This window comes from Cervus canadensis, chromosome 5, assembly GCF_019320065.1.
Source record: "Cervus canadensis isolate Bull #8, Minnesota chromosome 5, ASM1932006v1, whole genome shotgun sequence".
Taxonomy (NCBI): domain Eukaryota; kingdom Metazoa; phylum Chordata; class Mammalia; order Artiodactyla; family Cervidae; genus Cervus; species Cervus canadensis.
Window position 1 is genome coordinate 101,713,685 of NC_057390.1, and position 20,837 is coordinate 101,734,521.

The 20,837-nt window shown below is 49.4% G+C and overlaps 1 protein-coding gene across 9 annotated transcripts in view; it reads left to right on the forward strand.

Annotated features, from left to right (window-relative positions):
* Positions 1-20,837, forward strand: part of CACNA1B (calcium voltage-gated channel subunit alpha1 B) — a 205,581-nt gene that overhangs the window by 93,607 nt on the left and 91,137 nt on the right. For all 9 annotated transcript variants that reach the window (XM_043470327.1, XM_043470320.1, XM_043470322.1 and 6 more), the window contains 5 exons: positions 3,976-4,088; positions 6,345-6,476; positions 6,656-6,728; positions 18,755-18,872; positions 19,708-19,775. In XM_043470327.1, the coding sequence (XP_043326262.1) occupies positions 3,976-4,088; positions 6,345-6,476; positions 6,656-6,728; positions 18,755-18,872; positions 19,708-19,775 (504 nt within the window). The remainder of the gene's footprint in view (positions 1-3,975; positions 4,089-6,344; positions 6,477-6,655; positions 6,729-18,754; positions 18,873-19,707; positions 19,776-20,837) is intronic.

Genomic DNA, 20,837 nt, shown 5'->3' on the forward strand with positions numbered 1-20,837 from the left:
AGATCTGCTGGAGAAGGGATAGGCTACTCACTCCAGCTTTCTTGGACTTCCCTTGTGACTCAGCTGGTAAAGAATCTGCCTGTAGTGCGGGAAACCTGGGTTCGAGCCCTGGGTTTGGAAGATCCCCTGAAGAAGGGAAAGGTTGCCCACTCCATATTCTGGCCTGGAGAATTCCATTGAATGTATAGTCTGTGAGGTTGCAAAGAGTCGGGCATGACTGAGGGACTTTGACTTACACCATCTGCAGTGATTTTGGAGCCCAAGAAAAAAAGTCTGTCACTGTTTGCGTTTTTTTCCGCATCTATTTGCCATGAAGTGATGGGACTGGATGCCATGATCTTTGCTTTTTGAATTCTGAGTTTTAAGCCAGTTTTTTTCACTCTCCTCTTTCACTTTCATCAAGAGGTTCTTTAGTTCCTCTTCACTTTCTGTCTTTTGTGCTCATTTTACATGCTAGCAAGATAATGCTCAAAATCCTTCAAGCTAGGCTTCAACAGTATGTGAACCAAGAACTTCTAAATGTACAAGCTGAATTTAGAACAGGCAGAGGAACCAGAGACCAAATTGGCAACATCCACTGGATCAGAAAAATATCTGCTTCATTGACTATCAGTTCAGTTCAGTTCAGTTGCTCAGTCATGTCCGGCTCTTTGCAACCTGTGAACTGTAGCACACCAGGCTTCCCTGTCCTTCACCAGTTCCTGGCGCTTACTCAAACTCAGGTCCATAGAGTCGGTGATGCCATCCAACCATCTCATCCTCTGTCATCCCCTTCTCTTCCTGCCTTCAGTCTTTCCCAGCATCAGGGTCTTTTCCAGTGAGTCAATTCTTCACATCAGGTGACCAAAGTATTGGAGTTTCAGCTTCAGCATCAGTCCTTCCAATGAATATTCAGGACTGATTTCCTTTAGGATGGACTGGTTGGATCTCCTTGCAGTCCAAGGGACTCTCAAGAGTCTTCTCCAACACCACAATTCAAAAGCACAATTCTTCGGTGCTCAGCTTTCTTTATGGTCCAACTCTCACATCCATACATGACTACTGGAAAAACCATAGCTTTGACTAGATAGACCTTTGTTGGCAAAGTAATGGTTCTGCCGTATAATATTCTGTCTAGGTTGGTCATTGACTATGGTAAAGCCTTTGACTGTGTGGATCATAACAAACTGTGGCAAATTCTTAAAGAGATGTGAATATCAGACCACTTTACCTGCCTCCTGAGAAATCTGTATGCAGATCAAGAAGCAACAGTTAGAATCAGACATGGAAAAATAGACTGTTTCAAAATTGGGAAAGGAATACATCAAGGCTGTATATTGTTACTCTGCTTATTTAACTTATATGCAGAGGGGTGGTGGGTGGTGGTTTAGTCACTAAGTCTTGTCCGACTCTTGCAACCCCATGGACTGTAGCCCACCAGGCTTCTCTGTCCATGGGATTTCCCAGGCAAGAATACTGGAGTGGGTTGCCATTTCCTTCTCCATATATGTAGAGTATGTTGTGCAAAATGCTGGGCTGGATGAATCACAAGCTGGAGTGAAGATTACTGGGAGAAAGATCAATCACTTCAGATATGCAGATGACACAGTGTCCTTAAGTCTGTTCTCTGTGTCTCCATCTCCATTGCTGCCCTGCAGATAGGTTCATCAGTACCGTCTTTCTAGATTCTGCATATGCGTGTGTTAATGTATGATATTTTTCTTTCTCTTTCTGACTTACTTCATTCCGTATAATAGGATCTCGATTCATCCACCTCATTAGCACTGACTTAAGTGGCATGCCATCTCTAAACATGGCCTCATTTGTTCTGGAGAGGCTGAGCATTTTCCAAACTAGCCACTTGTGGCCTCTCTTTACCGAATAGCACTTCCCTCAGTTCCCCCTCCTCTCGGCTGGACGGACCGGGGGCGGCAGAGACGCCAGGCAGTGGCAGCACGCACTGCGTGGACGTGTCCTGGCCAGAGCTCCAGCTCGGGAGGCACGCTTCCTGCTGTCCGTGTGGCCGTGGGGCCCGCAGGGCTCTCTGTCTGCTCCCCTCTGTAGTCTCCCAGGACTCCCCTCACCCTGCTGCAGACCTGACCTGCGGAGTCTTCAGAGCCCAGAATCCTTGCAGGGATGTGTTCAGGGTGGGTAAGGCGTTCGCTCCGTGCTGCTCCCTGACTCCTGAGCCACTCCCGCGTCGGGTTTCTAGTTCAGCAGCGCCGTGCGCCTGCTGCCAGAGTTGGTGTTGACTTCCCTTTCTGGGTGTCAGTTTACCCCAGGGTTTAGTGGCTTAAAGCAGCCAGCGCCTGTCCTCATTCTGGCGGTTGGCAGTCCGGCTGTGGCTCACTGGGCCCCTCACGAGGTTCCGTGAGAGCGCCTTCCAAGCTCGCGCTCGTGGCTGCTGACAGACCTCAGGAAGGCACTCTCCAGGCCCACTCTGGTGGCTGCTGGTCGCGTGGGCCTCTGGTCAGGCTGCCCTCTGTCCTCAGGGGGCTGAGGGCACCAAGGCAAAGCCCCAGTCTTCCTGTAAGTCCTCTCGGAGGTGCCATCCCATCACGTTTGTTGGGTTCTGTTTGCTGAAAGTGGCTCAGTAGGTCCAACCCACCTTCCAGGGGACGGGGTGACGAGGGGGTGAACCCCAGGCAGTGGGATCACTGGAGACTATCTGAAAGGCCACCTATATTATAAACCAATGTGAGCAAATTTTGAGGATTAATGGAAAATAGGAGATATGTTGGGAGACTGATAATGGGAAGAAAGTAGATTTAGAAAATGACAGCGTTCAACCCTGGGGACGTGTGATGCTGAGAAGAATTGGTGGTGATGGTTGGGGTGCCAAGGGCAGACATGACAAGCTCATTCTGTTTGCTGCTCTGTAGGGTCAAAGTGGACGCAGCAGCTGTGGGCAGGTCTGAAGTCCTCTGAGTGGTGTGCTGTATCCAGGCTGGGGAGGCAGGCAGCGAAAGGCTGTGCGTTTGGGTGACTTGGAGCTGGTGCAGCCGACACAGCGGGCATGCAGGGCGTGGACCAGCATTAGCCTGCAGAGGCCACTGCCCCTGGTCAGTCACTGTTTGTCAGGCTTGGTGAGGATGTTTATGTCAGGCCGATCGTGTTGGCAGTTGGTACAAAATGGGTGGATGTGACTGAAACCTTGGGTGATGAGTGAGCCACACAGCAAAGTGGAATTCAGGAGACTGATGTTCGCAGGGGAGTTCTCCACACCGGCTGCAGAAGCCAGGTTAGCAGGAGTAAGGATTAGCCACACACAGGAAGAGCACCCAGCACTCACGCTGACTGTGGTGTGCCCCGCAAGGTGCAGTGCCAGGGAGGGAGCTCCATCTGGGCACCGGTGGCGAGGGATCCGCTGTGCTCCAGCCCCACTGCTCTGTCCTTTCCGAGTCCCTCGCGCCAGACACACTGATGATGGCAGTGACTGGAGCAGGGGCAGGCCTCTTGCCCACAAGTCCACCAGTGTGGTCAGTGATCAGGATGAGCCTTGGTGAAACAAGAGGGCAGGCTAGTCCCCGTCTGTCTTTGGTGGCACTTTCTGGCTCCTAGTATTTGGGGGAAGACAATATACAGTTATGAACTGGAACGTCTCGGAGGGGACAAGACCAAACGGGATGTTACAAGGAAGCTGAGTCTGCTGGTCTGTGTGGACACAGCCTAATAGTCAAGGCTGTCTGAGGCAGTTTGCTAGCCTAGAGGGGTCACCTGGTTGTGATAAACCACAGGGGAGGCACTGCACAAGGAGTCTTTAAGATTTGCCCAGAAACCCACAGGCCAGACCTGCTCTGTGTCCTGTGTCCTCCTGGTATGTCTGGAGAAGGACAGGCACTGTCTGTGGCTCCCAGAGGCTGCAGGAGCTCCATGTGAGGCCCCTGCCTCATGTTGACTTATCTGGCTTGAGCTTTGGACAGGGGAGCCAGGGCTGATGCTTCAGGAGAGACGTGGCCACAGCCCTGGCCCGGGCCGACCCCATCTCTGTTGCAGGTCATTGTGGGGAGCATTTTTGAGGTGGTCTGGGCGGCCATCAAGCCAGGAACCTCCTTCGGCATCAGTGTGCTGCGGGCGCTGCGGCTGCTGAGAATCTTCAAAGTCACAAAGTATGTCGTCCGTGTGCTGGTGGGGGCGGTGGTTCCTGTCGTGTGCTCTGGGGTGGGGGGATTACTGTCCTCCTTGTGCTCCGGGAGTGGGGGAGAGGATTCCCTGTGCTCTGGGGGTGGGGGGAGGGGGTCCCCTGTGCTCCGGGGGTGGAGAGGAGTTCCTCCAGGGCTGGGGGGGCGGAGTTCCTTATCCACATGCTCAAGGGCTGGAGGGGGAGTTCCTCCGGGGGTCGGTGGGAGGAGTTCCTCCTCCTCGGGCCCTGGGGGTGGTGGAGCACGCCCCCAGGAGCAGCACCTTTGTTGGCTCAGTTCCCATGCTGCCTGTGACCCCAGCCCTGGAGCACACGGATGTGCAGCAGGGGTCTTGCGCTCAGCTGTCTGGAGTCTCTCCCTGTGGCTTTTAACTGGGTAAACAGACAACAACCACAAAGCAGCGAGTGTGAGGCTGGTAGCCCAGCGTGATTTTGTCTGGGCCCTGGTGGCCCGTCTATCCGCGGGGCTGTTTTCAGCCTCAGCACTGCCCCAGCATTTCTGGTTTTCTCATTAGCTTGTTCCCCACAGTTTCACACTGGCTCCTGTCTTGAAACCCACAAGCCCATCTTTCAACCTCGAAGGGTGACTGTTCCCTAGTTAATGGAGAAAACAGAGGTTATCAGATAGAGGTTTCCTATCTTGCTGCCCCCAAGTTTGCTTACCTGCCTTGCAGCCCCTGTCCTGGCCCCAGCGGGACTCTGACCTTCTGACCTGAACTCCCAGGCCTGCCTTTTCCACTCAGGGCTGACCCTGCCGGCCGTCCTCAGTGATAGAACGCGGCCCTGACTGTGTGTTCAGGTTCATCCCACTTGGCTCCACAGCCCTGGAGGAAGGTTGCTCCCTTCTGCCCATGAGGGGGCTGAACCTCCCCCTGTCTGCCGGAGCGGTGGTGGGAGGGGGCTGCTCCTGGCCACAGCTGTCACGGCGGCAGCAGGGCTGCCCTCACCCTGCTGGCCGTGGGCATAGCGACTCCACGGTGGGTCCCGAGCCACCCTGAGGCTCTGAGGCTCCCAGCCCGGCACGCCTGGAGCATGTGGCTGCACATGCCCAGCTCATGATGGCTGTGGGATGGTCCAGACTGAGCCTATGCAGGTGGCCTGCTTCCAAGCCCCTGCAGTGACTTCCTCAGCCTCCTGGGGAGGCTGGACTAGATCTTTTCTAGTCTGTTTTAAATCCACACCTGAGGCCATTCAAAGTCAGGATGGTGTAACGCAGAGGAGCTTTGGATAGGACTCCTGTCTGGCGTGGCCCACAGACGCTTCGGGGCGCTCCCACCACCCGCCCTGCGTCCTCCGCTGCTTCCGCGGGAGGAGGTGGTGCGGTGCTACTGCACCTTGGCTGTGGGCCTGGCGTCTTAGCAGCTCCATTTCCTCCTGGAAGTGGGTGGCTCTTGTCCTGACCTAGACCCTGCCCATCAGGAGAAGGCTTTCTGGAGTCTTCTGGCCCATCTCTCATTAACTTTCACGCACCCAGTAAGAGAGTAGTGGGTCTCTGTGACACAGCCTTGGGGACGAGGGCTCAGGGATGTCCCAGGCCTCTCCCCAGTCCAGGGCGGAGGACAGCAAGTACTAAGGCAGAGAGGCACATGGTGTGTCTCCTGGGGCTTGGGCTCTCCTGGGGTTGGAGCTGGAGGGACCCATTACCTAGCAAGCCCGCAGCAAGACTTATCCGCAGACTGCAAGGGGGCCTGTGAGGCACAGGGGTTCAGCTGAATGAGAGGGTTGTGGTCTCTGGCCCCCAGGAGTGTTTGAGGGGTGGGCTGGAGGGGTGTTGAGCCTGGAGGGCTGCTCCGAGCTACGTGGCTCGGGCCCTGGGGGGCACCCAAGCCTGGCCTGCTTCGCTGAGACTCTGCGTGCGAACCTGCTCGCTGAGGGTGGTGGTGCTGATGGATGCTCCAGTGCGGCCCCTTCTCCTGCACAGCTGGGACACGCAGCTGTGGCCCTCACTTCCTGCGTGCTGGCCTAGGGGAGCTGAGGGATGCAGGCAGGTGTAGCCGCAGGGGAGGGAGACCAGAGAGCCGGTGTGGAAGGTGCGCATGAGCCCAGCTCTGAATGCGCAGTCTCTGCTGTCACCCTGGGCCGGGTGGTGGGCTGCAGTGCAGATGGGGTGTGGGCCCCTGGAGAAAGTGCGTGTGGGGCCCTCAGGGCGGGAGGTGCCGGAAGCCACAGGCGTGGCCCTCGGGGTCCCGGTGTCCTGGCGCACTCAGACCAGGCCTCCCCACAGGTACTGGAGCTCCCTGCGGAACCTGGTGGTGTCCCTGCTCAACTCCATGAAGTCCATCATCAGCCTGCTCTTCCTGCTCTTCCTCTTCATCGTGGTCTTCGCTCTGCTGGGCATGCAGCTCTTCGGGGGGCAGTAAGTGAGGCTGGGCCCCCTAGGGGCAGGGCTCAGGGGACAGTACTGCTGGGCTCCCACTCTGCTTCCCCCACAAAGGCCCTAAGAAGGGCTGCTGGCCCAGACACAGCCTCCAGATGCCAGCCTTCCTGGGCCCAGTGGACCTGCCTCTGTCTGTCCAAGACCCTTGTTCTTCTCAGGTTCAACTTCCAGGATGAGACTCCGACAACCAACTTTGACACCTTCCCTGCTGCCATCCTCACTGTCTTCCAGGTAAGGCTCCCGGCTCTGGACTAAGTCGTGGCTGCGGGGCTTTGTGGGTGCAGGGGAGGCAGCCTGCCGTCAGCCCCTCAGTGCCCGTGAGGACACAGGCACAGTGGGCCTCTGATGTCAGGCCCCGGCTGGGACCCGGCTTGGGAGCCTGCCAGGGGCAGGTGGATGCCCCGGGAAACCCTGGCTTTAGTTGTCGATTAGCTCTCTGCCGGATACCTGGAACTGATTACAGCTGTCTTTGTCCTTTGCAAATACAGCGGAAAGCTGTCCCCAGGCTTCTCCCTCCAGGGGCTTGGCCGAGCAGCCCCTTGGCTCTCCTTGTATCTGGACACATGCTCCCCGCAGCCCCTGGGGGCATGTAGGTCAGGGCCCCATTCGTGGTGGCATCTGTGTTCCCTCCTGAGAACTCTGTTGGTTGAGCTCTCTCCCCATCACAGAGCTATGGTTTGCACCTCCACGACGGGTCTCCCCCATGTGATAAGGCAAACATCTCTGTCCCACACAGTACCCTTGGCCACGTCTGAGACCAGGCAGGATGAGGGTGGGGGTGGGCGTCCATGATGGAGCTTAGAGAAGCCCCCACACCACAGGCACTCTGGCCAGGGTCCTGCCTACCCTCAGCTACTGCTGGAGCTACGACGAGTATGAGGAGCGGGGACCTTGGGGCCCCTCTCTCAAAAGAAGGGGACTTCCCAGCCGACCTTTTGAACCACTTGCTGACGGAGTGACTCAGTCTGGTCATTTCACCCCCTGAGCCCTCCCGGTCTGGGGGAGCCCTGCAGCTTCTCCACCCCCAGGGACAGTGGGTAGAGCCCTCTCCTTCCAGAGGGTCGTCCTCTCCCGGCCTGACCGGACTCCAGACCCTGCACTGTCACTGCCCGCTTCCCATCTGACCCCATCTCGAGTCCTATGGCTTCTCCTCCTCTGAGCTCAAAGGTTTGGCGTGCCGGTGAGCGCACTGCCCTTCTTACCGTCTTTGTCAAGGCATCCACGGGTGACGCAGAGCAGTGTCTGGTCTTTTAAGGAGGCTGAGAGGGTAGTCAAGGCTGGAGGAGGCTGAGCAGATCGCCAGGGACAGGCACATAACACCCTCAGGATGACACTGGGCCAATGGCCTGAGAGCCCAGGGTGGAGCCCCTGCTTCTGAATGGTGTTGGAGAGGGAGGCATGTGACGGGGTGGGGTGGAGCAGGAGGACAGCTTGAACTCCGCTCCCAGTGAGGCTGCCCCTGTGGAAGAGCGCCGACCATGCCCACAGGTGGAGGGGAGCCGCTCCTAAGACATGGAAATAGCAGACGAATGCAGCTGCCTTCAACCCTCAGATGGCTAAAGGTTACAGGAAGAGAGGCACCTCAGAACCAAGAATATCAGGTTAATATGACAAATAACTAACAATCCTGGAAGTAAAAATATAGCTATCTAAATAAACAAATAGAGGGTGAATCGTACACTGCTGTGGTCCTCGTGAGAACTGGGGAGCTGGCAGGCACGGAGGACCTGAGCCCACTGTGGCTCAGAGGTGCAGAGAAGGTGCCAGCAACCTTCCAGAAAGAGCTGAGACCTGGACACTGCCCAGTAAAGAAAAAATCTTAAAATCTGTTGTAGAAAGAAGGATTTCCTGTGAAGAATGCAAGTCTGATGGCAGAAGGTTGGGGAAAAGTAACTGAAATATTGGAGGACAGTCTCTGTTGTTCTGGAAGAGCGCACGATCTGAGGTGGAGGAGACACATCCAGATGCAGACGCCGGGGGGAAAGCACTGCAGGCGTGATGCAGGTGCATCTAGGGCAGCGGAGGCGGGGGAATGCAGTAACCCGGGGAGAAGCAGAAAACCCAGACAGTTTCATAAATGGAATAATTTATGAATAGTAATTTAAAAATCTACCTATCCTGGCCACCACGCTGACAGTTTAACAACTGAATTCTGCCAACTGTTTAAGAACAGTTACTCCAATTTTACACAGATGACTCCAGAGAAGATAAAAAGGAAATACCCACTCTTTATGAAACTGGGCTAATTTTGATATGAAAATGCCATATAAAGACAATATGAGAGAAGAAAAATATATATTAGCATCACACACAGAGAGACAAGACATCCTCAGGGAAATAAGAACCAATCCAACCTGGATGTACTTAAAGATCATCTTTATGATCAACTTGAATTTACCCTAGAAATGCAAAATTTACCCTAGAAATGCAAGATGACTTAACATTAGAAAGTCTATTACTGTAACTCACCATCTTAACAGACTGAAGAAGGAAAAGAGTGTACCATCAGAAAGAGCATCTGAGCTCTAGAGTGTACCATCAGAAAGAGCATCTGAGCTCCAGAGTGTACCGTCAGAGAGAGCATCTGAGCTCCAGAGTGTACCGTCAGAGAGAGCATCTGAGCTCCAGAGTGTGCCGTCAGAGAGAGCATCTGAGCTCCAGAGTGTGCCGTCAGAGAGAGCATCTGAGCTCCAGAGTGTGCCGTCAGAGAGAGCATCTGAGCTCCAGAGTGTGCCGTCAGAGAGAGCATCTGAGCTCCAGCAAAAGCACAACCAAGCACCAGAGTGAGAAGCAGACGGAATGAGATGAGCAACTGTGTTAATTGTGGAAGCTGGGTGATGAGTGTGTGGGGGTGCATCACACCCTGTACTCTGTGTGTGTTTGATAAAACCCAGCACTCTTCCAGACAGAAGCTCTTAGCAGACTATGCCAGTATCAGTGGTCTTGGTGCAGTAGAATAAGAAAAAGATGAAATAAAATTTCTCAGGATTGCCAAGGAAGAAAGAAAAATGTCATTATTCACAGATGAAATATTTATGTACTCAGAACACTTGTGTTGTCACTGCAGATGGTGTGGGATAGTTTGGTTATCCATAGAGAAAAAAAGGAAGTTGGATTTCCACCTCGTAGCAGATTTGAAAATCGGCTCAGATGAATTAAGACATGAATGTGAAAAGCAAATTTCAAATTTTAGAACATACAGGAGAGTACTGTTACTAACTGAAGGCCTTCTTAAGGAAGAGATAAAAATGCACAGATCATAAATGAAACGTTTGGCAAATTTGGCTATTGAAATACAAATTTCTGCATCCAAAAATCACCATAGAGTGTCAAATGAGTCATAGGCTGGAGCAGACGTTTCCACAGCATCAGCCAATAAACAGCGACCAGAATAAATAGCAACCAGAACGAGGGCGTCCCAGGTGGCGCTAGTGGTAAAAAATCCACCTGCCAATGCAGGAGACTCAAGAGACACAGTTTCGATCTGCGGGTTGGGAAGATCTCCTGGAGTAGGAAACGACAACCCGCTTCAATATTCTTGCTGGAAAATTCCATGGGCAGAGGAGTGTGGTGGGCTACAGTCCATGGGGCTGCAAAAAGTCAGACATGATTGAACAACTGAGCAGAGCAATCAGAATAAATAAAAACTTCCACAAATCAAAAAGGGAAAACAGCAGCAGGAAGATGCAGCAGGAAAGGACAAAGTGTGTAACAAGGAACTCAGGATAAGAAAGTGGGCTGAAGAGCAGACCTGTATAAACCATCATCTGTTACTCATAGTCAGGGAAATGCAAATTAAACCCATCTCTCAGGTTAACTGAAATTAAGAAACCTAACAGTCTCAAGTTTTAGAGAAAGTGAAAGTGAAAGATCACTCAGTCGTGTCCAACTCTTTGTAACCCCCATGAACTATACAGTCCATAGAATTCTCCAGGCCAGAATACTGGTGTGGGTAGCCTTTTCCTTCTCCAGGGCATCTTCCCAACCCAGGGATCGAACCCAGGTCTCCCACATTGCAGGCAGATTCTTTACCAGCTGAGCCACAAGGGAAGCCCCAAGTTTTAGAGAGGATGTGGAGAAATGAGGATTCCCTTGTGGTATTGGTGGGTTGATAAGAACCACTTTGGAAACTAATGTCACAGTATCTAACCCACTGTCACTCACATGAAAGTCGTTCCTGTTGTGGGTGCATGCCCTGGAAGGTCCCTGGCCAAATGCACAGACACCTGTGAGACCATGGAGGCGGCATCACACATGGTAGCGAAACCCTGGAGACCTCTTCATTGTTCATCCTCAGGAGAGTGATAAGAAGAGTGTATTCTGTCTGGGCAGCAGGACCATGAATGAATGACCTGGAATTAACTATATTAACATGGATCAGAAGCAATGTTAATCTAAAAAAAGCAAGATTCAGAATAATGCAAATCATATGATACTATTTAATTAACTTTAAAAATTTAAGTAGAGTTGATTTACAGTGTTATGTTAATTTCTGCTGTAAAGCAAAGTGACTCAGTTATACATATACATATATATTTATATATATTCTTTTTTCCATTCTTTTCCATTATGGTTTAGCATATGATACTATTTAAATAAGAATGGAAACATCCTGTTTCCAAACATACTGTGTAACAATATTGTTTATGGTATATATACAAGTAGAACTATAAAAACCTGCATGGGAATGAGTAACACCAAAGTCAGGGCTAGGTGGGTGTGGGGAGAGGAGGAATGAGACTGGGGATTTCTACTCAAGGACCTTCCTGGTACATTTTTTTTTTTTACATTAGCTTATTTTATTTTTTTCCATATTACCTTATACATTTCTGTTAGCCATGAGGTAATGCAAAGCAAATGTTGAATGCTTTTATTTTTTTTAACTTTTTTTGTATTTTTAAAAATTTATTTATTTTTAATTGAAGGCTAATTGCTTTACAATATTGGTTTGATTTCTGCCATACCTCAGCATGAATTAGCCATTAGTGTACATAATGTCCCCTCCCTCTTGAATCCCCTTCCCCTTCAGCTACATTTTAATGTTTTATTTCTTAAGCTGGGAGTAGGTACACAGAGCTTTAAATATTATTCATTGTACCATTCTGAATGTTTGAAATAATAGTTTAAAATTAAATGAATACAAAAAGATAAACTAAGTTAACATTAACCAAGAGAAATCTGGTGTAATAGTAACATCAGCCAAAATAGAAGGTGAGAAAAAAACTTTAGTGAAAAGAAGAAACTACATTCCATAACAATAAAGGGAAGATGCAGTGTAAGAACACGGCCCCCCAGAGCAAAAACTGACAGAATTACAAAGAGAAATAAAAAGTCCACTCTCTTTTCAGGGATATATATTTCCAGCAAACTGAAGGATGAAGCTGATAAAAGATTAGAAAGGATCAGGAATCAGCTGATGCATACAAGAACTTGCACAACTGATAGTGGATAAAACACTCATTTGGGGGCACAGAGAACTTCTGCAGAAACTGACCACTTGTTAAGTCACTCAGGAAATCCCTACAAGTATTAAAGAACTGCTCTCCTGCAGTGAACATGCTTTTTATAAAAAGCAGGTTTTACTTATTTGTTTACAATTTGGTCACACTCTGTGACATGTGGGACCTTATTTCCCTGTCCAGGGATTGAATCTGCACCCCCTGCACTGGGACACGGCAACTTAACCACTGGACCACCAGAGAAGTCCCAGAGCACATCCTTGGCGTTACTTAAATAAATAGAAACCACCAATGAACAATCACATAAAATCGTCCCCATGTTTGAAAGCTGAGGGATTGTGTTGAAGAAGACATCACAGTGGATACTACAGAATGCTTAGAACTAAATAATAATTAGCAAAACTTACAGGATGAGTTTGAAGCAATGCTTAGAAAAAAATTTAGAATCTTAGAAGCAAGTATCAAAATAAGAAAATGACTAAAGAGAATGGCTGAAAATAAATATGTTAAATACTCATCTTAAAAATTAAGAAAAAAAAAGGAATAATAGAGTAAACCAAAGAGAAACTGAAAGCAGGAAAAAAATAATGCTAAGAGCAGATGTTAGTGAAACAGAAAACTGACATACTAAGATAACAAAATCATAAAAAGTTCATTATCAGTAAGTGCATGGGCGTTCAGTCATGTCTGACTCTTTGCCACCCATTGAACTGCAGCCCTCTGAGGGCCACAGCTGTGTACAGATGTGTATCCTTCAGGGATGGCACCACCAGGCGTTTCTGGGTTGGTGTCTCAAAGTGTCTTGAGTGTGTGACAGGTGTCCTGGGGGCCTGTGTCAGGACAGTGATTGATCAGAAGGTCAGAGTGCATCTGAGCCTCCTGGCTTCACTTCCGAGTTCTCTCCCCCCATCGCTCTGTGAGGCAGGGGCTTTGTTTTGTCCACTGAGGAACATAAGGCCTGGAGGCTGCCTGGCACACAGCAGGCACTGTTGGCTCAGTGAAGGTAGACGCAAGTAGTCCGAAATAAAGTTCTCAAGAATCAAATCCAATTCTGTATAAAGTAGAACCTCAGAGTTAAACTGTACTTATCTCAGTAATATAATAATTTGTCAATGTAATTTCCTGATCTCTACATGTTAAAGAGAAAAATAAGCATATCAATAGATATAGAAAGATAAAACATTGACATTATGATGAAAAACATGTTATACAAAGAACTTAAAATACTAAGGACTCAAAAACAAGAAAGCAACCTAAAACAAACCCACAGCTAGGTGGGATAGCTAATATGGATGAGCTTCCTTTTTGAAGGGATAGAAATGTTCTAAAATTGACTGTGGTAGTGGTTGCATATATGTGTGAATGTACTAAAAACCATTGAACTGTACACTTTAAATGACTGATTTATATGGTATGTTAACTATATCTCTTAATTTCTTCTAAGAATACCTTAGAAGAAATGAAATAGCCCTCACAGTCAACAAGAGAGTCCAAAATGCAGTACTTGGGTGCTATCTCAAAAATGCCAGAATGATCTCTGTTCGTTTCCAAGGCAAACCATTCAATATCACAGTAATCCAAATCTATGCCCAATCTCTAATGCCGAAGAAGCTGAAGTTGAACATTTCTATGATGACCTACAAGACCTTTTAGAATTAACACCAATAAAAGATGTCCTTTTCATCATAGGGGACTGGAATGCAAAAGTAGGAAGTCAAGAGATACCTGGAGTAACAGGCAAGTTTGGCCTTGGAGTACAACATGAAGCAAGACAAAGGCTAACAGAGTTTTGCCAAGAGAACACACTGGTCACAGCAAACACCCTCTTCCAACAACACAAGAGATGACTCCACACATGGACATCACCAGATGGCCAACACTGAAATCAGATTGATTATATCCTTTGCACCCGAAGATGGAGAAGCTTTATACAGTCAGCAAAAACAAGACTGGGAGATGACTGTGGCTCACATCATGAACTCCTTATTGCCAAATGAAGACCTAAATTGAAGAAAGTAGGGAAAGCCACTAGACCATTCAGGTATGACCTAAATCAAAGTGGAAGTGACAAACAGATTCAAGGGATTAGATCTGATAGACAGAGTGCCTGAAGAACCTTGGACAGAGGTTCGTGACATTGTACAGGAGGCTGTCCATGATCAAGACCATCCCCAAGAAAAAGAAATGCAAAAAGGCAAAATGGTTGTCTGAGGAGGCCTTACAAATAACTGAGAAAGGAAGAGAAGTGAAAGGCAAAAGGGAAAAGGAAAGATATATTCATCTGAATGCAGAGTTCCAAAGAAAAGCAAGGAGAAATAAGAAAGCCTTCCTCAGTGATCAATGCAAAGAAATAGAGGAAAACATAGAATGGGAAAGACCAGAGGTCTCTTCAAGAAAATTAGAGATACCAAGGGAACATTTCAAAGATAGGCACAATAGAGGACAGAAATGGTATGGACCTAATAGAAGCAGAAGATATTAAGAAGAGTGGTAGGAATACACAGAAGAACTATATAAAAAAGATCCTCATGACCCAGATAACCACGATGGTGTGATCACTCACGTAGAGCCAGACATCCTGGAGTCCAAAGTCAAGTGGGCCTTAGGAAGAATCACATGAACAAAGCTGGTGGAAGTGATAGAATTCCACCTGAACTATTCCAAGTCCTAAGAGGTGATGCTGTTAAAGTGCTGCACTCAATATGCCAGCAAATTTGGAAAACTCAGCAGTGTCCACTGGACTGAAAAAGGTCAGTTTTCATTCCAATCCCAAAGAAAGGCAATGCCAAAGAATGTTCTAACTACCACACAATTGCACTCATCTCACACATTAGCACAGTAATGCTCAAAATTCTCCAAGCGAGGCTTCAATAATATGTGAACCGTGAACCTCCAGATGTTCAAGCTGGATTTAGAAAAGGCAGAGGAACCAGAGATCATATTGCCAACATCCGTTGGAGCATCGAAAAAGCAGAATTCCAGAAAAACATCTGCTTTCTTGACTACACCAAAGCCTTTGACTGTGTGGATCACAAGACACTGTGGAACATTCTTCAAGAGATGGGAATACCAGATCAGCTTACCTGTCTCCTGAGAAATCTGTATGCAGGTCAAGGAGCAACAGTTGGAAATGGAAATGGAACAACGGACTGGTTCCAAATTGGGAAAGAAGTACATCAAGGCTGTATATTGTCACCCTGCTTATTTAACTTATATGCAGAGCATATCATGGGAAATGCTGGGCTGGATGAAGCACCAGCTGGAATCAAGTTTGCTGGGAAAAATATCAATAACCTCAGATATGCAGATGACACCATCCTTATGGCAGAAAGCAAAGAGGCACTAAAGAGCCTCTTGATAAAAGTGAAAGAGGAGGGTGAAAAAGTTGACTTAAAACTCAACATTCAAAAAACAAAGATCATGGCATCCGGTCCCATCACTTCATGGCAAACAGATGGGGAAACAATGGCAACAGTGACAGACTTTATTTTCTTGTGTTCCAAAATCACTGCAGATTGTGACTAAAGTCATGAAATTAAAAGACGCTTACTCCTTGGAAGAAAAGCTATGACCAACCTAGATAGCATATTAAAAAGCAGAGATATTACCTTGCTGACAAAGGTCCTTCTAGTCAAAGCTATGGTTTTTCCAGTAGTTCTGTATGGATATGAGAGTTGGACCATAAAGAAGGCTGAGTGCTGAAGAATTGATGCTTTTGAACTGTGGTGTTGGAGAAGACTCTTGAGAGTCCCTTGGACTGCAAGGAGATCCAACGAGTCCATCCTAAAGGAAATCAGTCCTGAATATTCATTGGAAGGACTGAAGCTGAAGCTCCAATACATTGGCCACCTGATGTGAAGAAGTGACTCGTTGGAAAAGACCCTTGTACTGGGAAAGGTTGAAGGCAGGAGGAGAAGGGGATACCTGTATGAGATGGTTGGATGGCATCACCGACTCGATGGACATGAATTTGAGCGAGCTCCAGGAGTTGGTGATGGACAGGCATGCTGCAGTTCAAGGGGTCGCAAAGAATTGGACACGACTGAGTGACTGAATGAACTATATCTAAATAAAACTGTTATTTTAGAACGACCATAGCAAACATTGCAGATAAAAGATTGTTGATGGTGAATTTCATGTGCAACTTGACTGGACCATGGGGTGCCTAGATTGAACACTATTTCTGGGTGTGTCTATGACGGTGTTTCTGGATGACATGAACATTTGAATTGGAGGACTGAGAAAGCAGATGTGGGAGCTTCATCTAGTCCACTGAAGGCTTGAGTAGAGCAAAGGGCTGAGTAAGGGAGAGTCCATTCTTGCTGCCCAAATATGTTTGAGCTGGGGCATTCAGTTTCTCTTGCCCTTGGACTCAGATTTGGGCTGAAACTTACACTGTCATCTCTCCCAGTCAGCTGTGGGTCTTGGGACTTACTCTCCATAATCACAAGATAAGGTATACCCAGACATCTCCTATTGCTTCTGATTCTCTGGAGAACTCAGACTAATACCGGTTGAAAGCATTATGACTAAAGAAAAACCAAGGGTAGCTAGTATTCAGGCAGTTGAAGTCAATGTAATAAGAAAAAGGAAGAGGTAGGAGGACTGGAAAGGAATAGACAAATGATGTGATTACATAGAAACCCAAAGAATCAGTTAGAAATAATAAAGGAATTCACCAGTGCTGCTGAACACAAGAGGAGCATTCAAAAGATAGAGCTTTTCTATATACCTGTATCACTAAATTAGAATATTCAATTAAAATGAAAGATTTCACTTACAGTAGTTATAAAAGCTATGAGTTACCCAGAAATAAATCCACAAGAAATATGCAAGACTTTTACATGTGAAATTATAACGTGTTATTAAAAGACCTGAAGAACTGAAAACAAATGTTTTTAAATGGGAAGCCTCACTGTTGTAAAGGGATCAGTTCTCCCTAATTTAATCAGTGATTCAAATCCCAACAGGACTTCTCTTGGAATTCAGCATGTTGATTCTATGGGACAGTAAATATCCAAGAATAGCAAAGACAATTCAAGGTGGAGTGATTTGCCCCACTGTGTATCAAGACTTACTATAGAGCTACCATAATGAAGATTTTAACGTCTAAAGACAAAGTATCAGAGAACAGACTAGGAAGCCCAGAAACATGCCCAGGCTTTTGTAGGAAGTTGGTCATATTAAAAAGACGGCGTTTAAATCAATGGGGGATGGGTGGGGTGGGCGGTAGGGGTGGAATGGTCAAAAAACGAGCCTTCTGTGTGGGAGAAAAGTCGATCTTCATCCCCATGGTAGCCAGAATGTAACCACTCCAACAAAAACTCCAGTTGGATTAGAGATCTAAAAACCAAATTTTAAAATGATTCAAAGAAAATGTAGGAAAATTCGTCATGACCTTGGGATGGAGAGGGACTTCTTAAGAGGCAAAAAGCAGAAACCATAAGGGAAAGAGTGATATATTTGACTTCATTAAACTTTTTAATAATTCAACAAATTAGTTAAAAGCAAAAGGACACAAGCAGATTTCTCCAGCAGACATTGGAGATAGAGGACTAGTATACACAAGACTCACTTTATTTCTTTTTTAAATTAATTTATTTATTTTAATTGGAAAAAAAAGAATATACATATGGAAGTCAGTAAGAAAAGATGAGTCACGAGAAATACAAGCCGAAGAGTTGAAAGGGCCACAGAAAGGAGATGTGAGCAGAGGTCCCACCTGACTGGCTGCCTCTTCACCCTGCAGGCTGGGGGCTATCAAAGGGTGTGACGGTGCTCAGTTTAGGACGAGGGTGTGAGGAAGACACAGCCTGAGTTGTTGATAGGACAGTAATTTGGGATAAGCGCTTTGGAAACATTTAGTTAAGTCAAGAGTGTGCAGAACCTATGATCCAGCAGGCCTAGTTCTATACAAACTTCATGTACACAGTGGGGCACACTGGCAAAACCTCAAAGTGCCAGTCAGGAAGATGGGTGAACGTGTGGAAGGGCCCTATACAGCACTTTCCCAGAACAGTGGGCTTAAGTGTCCACATGGGTCAACTTCAAGGATGCAACAGTAAATGAACAGGATGGTGTATGTAGTCTGACACTGTTCTCTGCATGTTTAGAGCACACATGGTATATTTTGTGTGTGTACATGTGTGTTGTGTAGATGGGAATGCACCCCAGATTCGTGATTGTGGTTGCCTGTCAAGGGTCATCATGGGTGGTGGGACCTGATGCAAATATGACAAACTGTCAGCAGTCTCCATCTTGAGTGGTGGACGCATGAAAGTCTGTTATCTTATCCCCTTGCACTTTTCCAAAATACAATTGAAAACGAGACCTGTTTCCTGATGGGGCAAGGATTGCGTGTAGCTGCCTTCATAGCCTGGACCCACTGGACTGAGGGAGGTGGCTGCTGGGAGGGTCAGAGGCCGCAGCTGCTGTCTGGCCTTGAGAGCTCACGCCGCCCCTGAGCCCTGGGCTCCTCACCTGTGCAGCAGTGGCCTGGCAGCTGGGGACACGGGAAGCCCACCGGGCGGACCCCATGCAGCCCAGGGCAGGTCTCCTCGCCCTTGCTCGCCTTCTCTCCAGAGAGCTCCCTTTCCATTCTGGGCGGAGACTCAGCCCAGCAGCCATAACGGCCCTTCTGGAAGTTTCTTTGGAGGCCCCTGGGCTACCTTGAGTGTCATCCAAGAACCTGTGTGTGCACACGCGTGTGCCCTGGGCTCAGCCGTCTCTCCCTGGGCATGCGTGTGGGCGCCGGTGGCTGTGGACGTGCCTGGGTGCTCTCCCTGCCTTCCTCTGCAGATCTTGACCGGGGAGGACTGGAACGCGGTGATGTACCACGGGATCGAATCGCAAGGTGGAGTTAGCAAAGGCATGTTCTCGTCCGTGTACTTCATTGTCCTGACGCTGTTTGGGAACTGTATCCTCTGTGGGCTGGGTGAGGGGGTAGGTGCCTCCTGGGTCCCTCTCCTCCTCCCCCACCACGGTGGGGTAGGAAGGGAGGACTTGGGGAAAGACTTGGGCTTTGAGCCTGAGGGCAGCTGTTTGTTTTGTTTTCACTTTAATTTAAATTAATAATTAGGTCTTGGCACCAAGCTTTTAAAAAACCTCTCCCTGGTAGAAATGAATCTGCAGGGAAGCACAAGGCAAGGTCTTGTGTGGCGGACGCTCCTCAGGCTTGTGTCTGGAGTCGGGTGGGGGTTCTGCAGGGTCAGGGCAAGCCCAGCTGGGGAGGCTCTGCAGCGGGTGCCCCCATCCTGCCTGACTGGAGTGTTTCCCTGTGACTGGACCCCAAGGGGCATGACCTTCATCCTGCTCTCTGGGCGTGGCGAGGCTTCTGGGTCACCCACAGCTGTGGTCAATGCCAGGAAGCAGCAGCTGACCTCAGTGTGCTGTCTCATGGGCCTGCTGCAGCCCTGCATAGGTTGGTCCATGAGGCGGAACCCTGGGGTGTGTTTCCCCCTGAGTTCCAGGGTATTAATACCTCCTTGCCTGACAGGGGGGCCCGAGCTACAAGGTCACCTACCCAGAGATTTGCATCAAGGAGGCTAGGGGGCCGCCGCCTAGCAGCTGGGCTGGGCTGTGTCTGATGGGGGCTTACATGGCTGGAGGGTTGGGGGATCGGGGGACACCAAGGAAGGAGGCAAGGCTGGCCAGGACCTGGGGAGATGGGCCCCTGTGTTGCATGGAGGGAGCCATGGCCTGACCCTGGGGAGGCTGGGGCATAGACGTCCTTCCTTAGCTGGAGCCACCAGACACCCTGCTGAACGTCTTCCTGGCCATTGCCGTGGACAACCTCGCCAATGCTCAGGAGCTGACCAAGGTACGCACCTGCAGCCCAGGGATGGGTGGATGGGGGTCAATCCACGTCACTCTGGAGAGGCTGCAACGTCGTGAGGGGGGCCAGGTCCTGCTTTAGGAATGTGTGGCCGCTGTCCAGGGGCTCTCCTCAAGTCCTGGACATGCAGGGGTGTGGGGGCACTGAAGAGGCAGGGGGCACCATGCCAGGAAGGGGGGTGACCGTGAGGGCCACTTCTGGTAGGTCAAAACCTGGGAAGGATGACCAGAAAAACAGGAAGTGGTGTGGGAGCAGAAGGTGGCCCACAGGAGATGCAACCCACAGGCAGACCTGGATGATGGGGATGCGGGCTGCCCTGGTCTCAGGATTGAAGGGCACTGTGGCTTCAGTGTGTGAAGTGGGGGCCGTGTCCTCTCAGAGTGAGAGCCATCATGAGGTGGGCCCTAGGGGACATCTGGTCTGAACACCCTAAAGGGCAGTGAGGGGACCCTGTGGTCATCTCTGGGTGGTGAGGACAGCCTGTGGTCATCCCCGGGAGGGGAGGGTCCCCTATGTTCATCCCCAGATGGTGAGGGGACCCTGTGATCCTCTCTGGGAGGTGAGGGGGCCCGTGCGTTTGGTTTCCTGTGTGGATGGCTGAGCTCGAGTGGCTCTTGTGTGGTGCTGCCCTTGGATTCTGGGCCAGGCTGGTGGCTGGAGGAGCAGCTGGTGTCTGTTCCCAGCACGTCCACACCCAGCGGGATGGCTTTCTGTCAAGGCTGTGCCCTGCGGGAGCCAGCTGATAGTCATCTCGCATCCCTGAGCCTGTGGGGGATGTGATCACACATGTCTCCCCGTGGCGTCCCTCCAGATGACGCAGCCCCCTGCCCGGTTACTCTCATGCCGTCTGTCCCGGACGGTGCAGGCCGCCCGCCGTTTCAGCCTTGGGCTGGCGCTTTGACAAGCCTGGCTGCTGGCCCGGAGGGGCTGTGGACCGGAGGCCTGAGGACCCTCTGACCCTCACAGGCACGCACGTGCTGTCTGTGCGCGTGTGCCTGGGTGCACACCTGTGCGTCTGTCTGTACACTCGCCCCCACTGTCCCCGAC